Source organism: Cupressus sempervirens, chromosome 1 (genome assembly GCF_028749045.1).
Source record: "Cupressus sempervirens isolate cs-2001-9-10 chromosome 1, ASM2874904v1, whole genome shotgun sequence".
Classification (NCBI taxonomy): Eukaryota; Viridiplantae; Streptophyta; class Pinopsida; order Cupressales; family Cupressaceae; genus Cupressus; species Cupressus sempervirens.
Window position 1 is genome coordinate 879,472,122 of NC_143118.1, and position 6,000 is coordinate 879,478,121.

General features: G+C 34.9%; 1 protein-coding gene across 1 annotated transcript; it reads left to right on the forward strand.

Annotated features, from left to right (window-relative positions):
• Positions 1-1,662: 1,662 nt before the first annotated feature.
• Positions 1,663-3,036, forward strand: LOC149580631 (ATP-dependent DNA helicase PIF1-like). Its single transcript, XM_089805235.1, has one exon. The coding sequence runs from the start codon at positions 1,663-1,665 to the stop codon at positions 3,034-3,036; it is 1,374 nt and encodes a 457-aa protein (XP_089661361.1).
• The last annotated feature ends 2,964 nt before the right edge of the window (positions 3,037-6,000 follow it).

Here is a 6,000-nt window from a genome sequence, read left to right on the forward strand (position 1 = left end):
ATATATTCTTCAAGAATATCAAGATATTGGTGCAACAGGTACTCTTTACAATGTGGATAAGAATACAAAAGGGACAATTGAAAGGATGCAAATTACAAGCGAAAGATGTTAAGCAAAAACCCAACTTGGAAAGAATTCTCAAATAAGACATTGGATACGTTGACTTCAAAAGAATAAGAATATCACCAGACTATGTACACCAACTTAAGAAGAATGTTTTTGCAATGATATGCCAACTAGGGCCTCCAACTTTTTTTGTTACTTTTACTAGTGTAGAACAAAATTGGGATCCACTATTAAGTGCACTCGAACAATTGCACAATGTGCATCAGTCAAAAATTGAACAACAAAAAGAGTATGAAACAAAAGGTGATAAATTCAATCTAATAAAGAAAGACCCGATGACTTGTGCACGATACTATAGGCACATAATAGATGCAATGAAGAAATTAATTTTAACTGATGAATCGTTCTTTGGAAATGTTGTGGATTACTTCTCTGTGACTGAATTATCATTTCCTACTCTGGGTAAAAAATGCACCAATATATGGAATAGATAGCAATACATCCATCATAGACTTTATTGACAAGTACATTACTTGTGCAATTGAACATATAGAGCCTAGTCTTTGTACAATTCACAAGCACCACCACACAAAGCGATGTAGAAGACTAAGAAAGATTTCATGCAGATATAATTTTCCTTTTCCACTCCTCCAAAGGATAGTAATACTTGAACCATTGTCAGAGAAGAATGAAGCAATAAGTTCAAAAGCAACAAGTATCTTTGCAATATTAGAAAAGGAAAACTATGACCTTTCATACACATTTCAGATGTTCTTAGATGAAATTGGAACCAATGAAGAAGAATATATCTTGGCTCTAAGATCAACTCTACAACGATCAACGCTCTTTTTGCGACGAAAGCCATCAAAAATTTGGAACAATAGCTTTGCAAAGGGAATTCCACAACTATGGAGAGCCAATACTGATGCACAATTTGTACTGAATACATATGCTGTAGCAATGTATTGTAGCTCATACATGACAAAAGTGGACAAAACAATAAAAAATACATTTAAAAGAATATGTAATGACCACAAACAAGATAGTATTGATGCAATACGAATGATAACAAAGCTAGGAAATGCGCTACTAAATTTACAACAAATGTCATCACAACAAGCAGTACACATAGTTCTACCATTGCCACTAAATCATAGCTCAAGAAAGTGCATATTCATAGACACAATAGATGATCACAATCGCACATTTATACTAAAAAGCAATAAAGAATTACTTAAAGAACCTAATGAGTCAGAAAATGTCCTCTCGAAATCCTTAGTGGACTACTATTTAAGTCAATCTCCAATCCTTCATAGCATATGCCTTGCAGAATTTGTCTTCAAGTATAGCAAAAAGGGCACAAAATACACACAAAAAGCAAAATTGAGTATAATATGATTTATCAACTTCAACAAACACATGGACCTAGAAAATTATTGTAGAGAACAATTAATACTCTATGTTCCATTTACAATCAATGAGAGCACATTGAAACAAAGTTTTACATCATGGGAACAAGCACATTTATACTATCAGCAAATAATCATAACGAATCAAGCAAAGTTTAACCATTACACAGCTCTTGCATGGGGTGACATGGAAAAAGAAGTCAAGGATCTAGATATTGAAAATGACAGAATGGATAGCCAAACCCTCACAGTCAAAAAACACAAGAAAATTGAGCAATATGATATACAAAAAGACATCCAACACAAGGTACAGAAGATACAAAGCAACATACGTTATTACACATTTGAAATAAGCCACCATCCACAAATTATGGACAATGATGTGTACCACAAATTGAGGCAAATGCTAAATAGAGAACAAAAAGCAATCGTCAAAGATATTGTTTTAAAAAAAATTAAAAACAACAAGAACCCATTGCATCTATTCTTGATAGGCGGAGCCGAAACTGGAAAGACTTTCACTGCAAAAGTTATATACCAAGCTCTCCTTCGGATCTACAATAAGTACATCGACAGTGATCCCAACAAACCAAAGGGCCTAATAATAGCTTACATAGGAAAAGCGACACACAATGTATGTGGAGTCACATTACATTTAGCATTCCACATACCTTTTATCACATCTGACTTCTTGCCACTCAATAGCGACATACTAGATGCAATGTCAAAGCATTATGATCAGTTACATGTACTTCTCATTGATGAGATATCATTAGTTGGTGCCACATTCTTACGTTACATTGACAAAAGATTACGTGAGATAATGCAAATGCCTACTGTACACTTTGGAAATGTTGATATAATTTTCTATGGAGACTTGTACCAAGCACAAACAGTACTTGATGCAGTCGTATTTGAAAATAAAGCAACTATGTTAGAATTGATGCCTTATAATTTTTGGATAGAGAATGTTAAATGTTATTCATTAACATGTAAAGTAAGGCAAAAGGATGAAGAATTCATTAATGTTCTCAACAAAATACGAATAGGCATGCAAACAAATGAAGATTTGCACTATATCAATGAACAATGCATGAGAAAACCACCATTGAACCCAACATTGCCATTCCTTTTCTATAGAAGAATCAATGTCAATGGTCATAATACAAAAATGCTTGCAATAGTTCCTGGTGAAATGACTGTCCTCAATGCCATTGAGGAACATGATGAAAATAACAATGCATTACGCCTACACACACGAACAATTTCACTCCCACATCAAATTCATCTAAAACCAAATATTCTGGTAGAACTATATGTAGGAAACTACAACACAAAAGATGGTCTAGTAAATGGATCAGATGGAATATTTAAAGCATACACAAAATATAATGATTTTGACATAGTTTGGATAAGATTTAATGACAATACAATTAGACAGCAACAATGTAAGAAACTCGTACAATGCTATACAGAAAAAATTGAAAATGATTGGGTACCAATACTACACATTATTCGACCTATCCAAAAGACATCGGTGAAAACTGAAATTATTGTATGAAAACAATTCCCTATATTCACAAGGGCTTACAATGGAGGCAATGGCTTTTGACCCTACAAGCGTTAGACAACATGGATTAACATACACAGCACTATCACAAACTAAAAAAATTGACTCATTATTCCTTTTAAAGCCTCTAACACCAAAAAAATTTAAAATCAAAGAGAGAATACATCTCGAAATGTCTAGCCTATAATCAAGTGCAAAATGGCAATTCGAGAATGATGATACATGTTGTCATAACACACCATCCATGCTATTATGCACACTAAACACACGTAGTTTAAAGCCTCACATAAATTATATAACTAATGACTATGATTTAATGTCATCTGACATCATCTGCATTCAAGAAGTACACATGCAAATCTCTAAAATAAATGATGAATTCCAACATTTCAACAACTTTAATGCCTACCACATACATGGTATAATGACACTAGCCAAAAAAACCCTAGTCATTTCAAATATAAAGCAATATAACACAACAAATATAGAATCTATTACAATAACAACTTTGATCAAAAGAAATGAACTAAATATATGTAATGTTTATGCAAGACCTAACACACCCATTGAAGAATATGCCACTATTATTCAACAAGTCACTACATACACTAGTACATTAGGCCCCCATTGTTAGATTGTGGTGACTGATCAAGAAAGTACTGTACATACTTCATAAATAGTGGGGTTCCCCCGAAAAAAAATTTTTTGGGCAGTAGCCGACATATTATGGCCGACATATGGCTGACATGTTATAACCCTAAAGTGGTTTAATACTTGTATAAAAGGGCTTAGGGTTGAGTATTTTTCATAATGTTGTGATATGAAATTGGTTCTTGAGGTGGTATTGAGCTGTAAGGGATTACGGATTGTAATCAGGTTGTAATCACTGGATTGTAATAAGATCGGACTTGCTGTTTGGTGGACGTAGCCCAGGAATTGGGTGAACCACATTAAATCTTTGTGCCTTGTGTTCATTTCTGTGTGTTCAATTTTTTTTTCTGTTATTGGTTATATTTGCATGTAGTTTTTTATTTCTGTCCGTGGTTTATCCTAACAAGTGGTATCAGAGCAAGGTTGTTTTTCAGTTATCCTCTGCAGGAAAGTCTCACGGTTAAGTGGGAGTCTCACAGTTGAGTGGGAGCGATGGAAAATGAGGGTAAGTTGAGGGTTGACAGGTTTAATGGGCAGAATTTCCAGTTATGGAAGATGCAAATGGAAGACTATCTATATCAGAAGGATTTATGGAAGCCGTTGGAAGGAAAAGCCAAGAATCAGGGAACTATGTCAGAGGTTGAATGGGATCTTTTGGACAAAAAGGCACTTGGAAGCATTCGGTTATGCTTGGCACCATCGGTGGCATTTAATATTACAAAAGCAAAGATGACAGAAGATTTGATGAAAACCCTAGCGACACTGTATGAAAAGCCCTCCGCTTCAAATAAGGTATTTCTCATGAAGCGTTTATTTAATATGAAAATGGCAGAAGGTGGATCTGTTGCAGATCATTTAAATGAGTTTAATACTATTACTAGTCAACTATCTTCTATGGGTATCAATTTTGATGAAGAAATTAGGGCTCTCTTGATTTTGTGTTCTTTGCCTGAAAGCTGGAATGGCTTGGTAATGGTGGTGAGTAATTTTGTTCCTGGATCTAGTACCCTAAAATATGATGATGTGATCAGTGTTATGTTAAGTGAGGAAACTCGTAGAAAATCCTCAAGTGTATCTACATCAGGAAGTGCTTTAAATGCACAAAGCAGGGGCAAAACGACTGAAAGAGGAAGTAACTCTGGAAATCATGGAAAATCAAGAGGAAAGTCAAAGGGGAGGAGGTCTCAATCGAGAGGACCAAATGATTGCTGGTACTGTGGGAAACCAGGGCACAAAAAGAAAGATTGCTGGAATCAAAAGAAAAATGAAGGAGATAAATCAGATGGAGACAAGGAGGCAAATGTGGTAAGTAACAAATCTGAAGAGGATGCTTTGCTTCTGTCTTTAGAGAGTGTTGATGATTCATGGGTTTTAGATTCTGGTGCTTCATGTCATGCTACACCTCATAGAGGTTATTTCATTGATTATGTCTAAGGGGATTTTGGGCTTGTTTATTTGGGGGATAATGAACCCTGTCAGATTGTTGGAAAGGGAAAAATTAAGATTAAGTTGCAGAATGGGAATCATTGGCTACTACATGAGGTAAGACATGTTCCAAAACTAAGTAGAAATTTAATTTCAGCAGGGCAACTCGGTGATGAGGGTTGTGTAGTTACTTTTAATGATAAAAATTGGAAGGTTTCAAAAGGTTCCCTTGTAGTAGCAAAAGGTGTGAAAGTAGGCACCTTATATCTTTGTACAGGTCATATTGTTCCTTTTACTTTGATTGTTTCAGAGAAAAATGAATATTCAGGAACAATTACTGCAGTTGAGTAGGGAGAACTAATAGCTGCTGTAGATTCTAATACAACATTGTGGCACAATAGACTTGGGCACATGAGTGAGAAAGGTATGAAAGTACTTCATTCAAGGAAATTTTTACCAGGTCTAAAATGTGTGAATATGGATTTCTGTGAAAGTTGTGTGTATGGAAAACAAAAGAGAGTGAGTTTTATAAAGACATGGAAGGAAAACAAAAAGGAGAAATTAGAGCTTGTGCATACAGATGTATGGGGACCATCCCAGGTATCTTCCCTTGGTGGCTCTCATTATTATGTAACATTTATTGATGATGCAACTAGAAAAGTATGGGTTTATTTCCTTAGACAGAAATCTGATGTATTTCAAACTTTTAAGAAATGGAAATGCTTGGTTGAAAATGAGACTGGTAAGAAATTAAAATGTCTCAGATCTAATAATGGTGGTGAGTATTGTAGTCATGAATTTGAAGATTATTGCTCCACTAATGGTATTCGTAGACAAAAAATTGTTCCACTCCATAGGAAAATGGAGTGGTTGAACGCA

Excerpts from the sequence above, each read along its gene's own strand:
- LOC149580631 (XM_089805235.1), top strand. The coding sequence starts at position 1,663 with ATGGAAAAAGAAGTCAAGGATCTAGATATTGAAAATGACAGAATGGAT.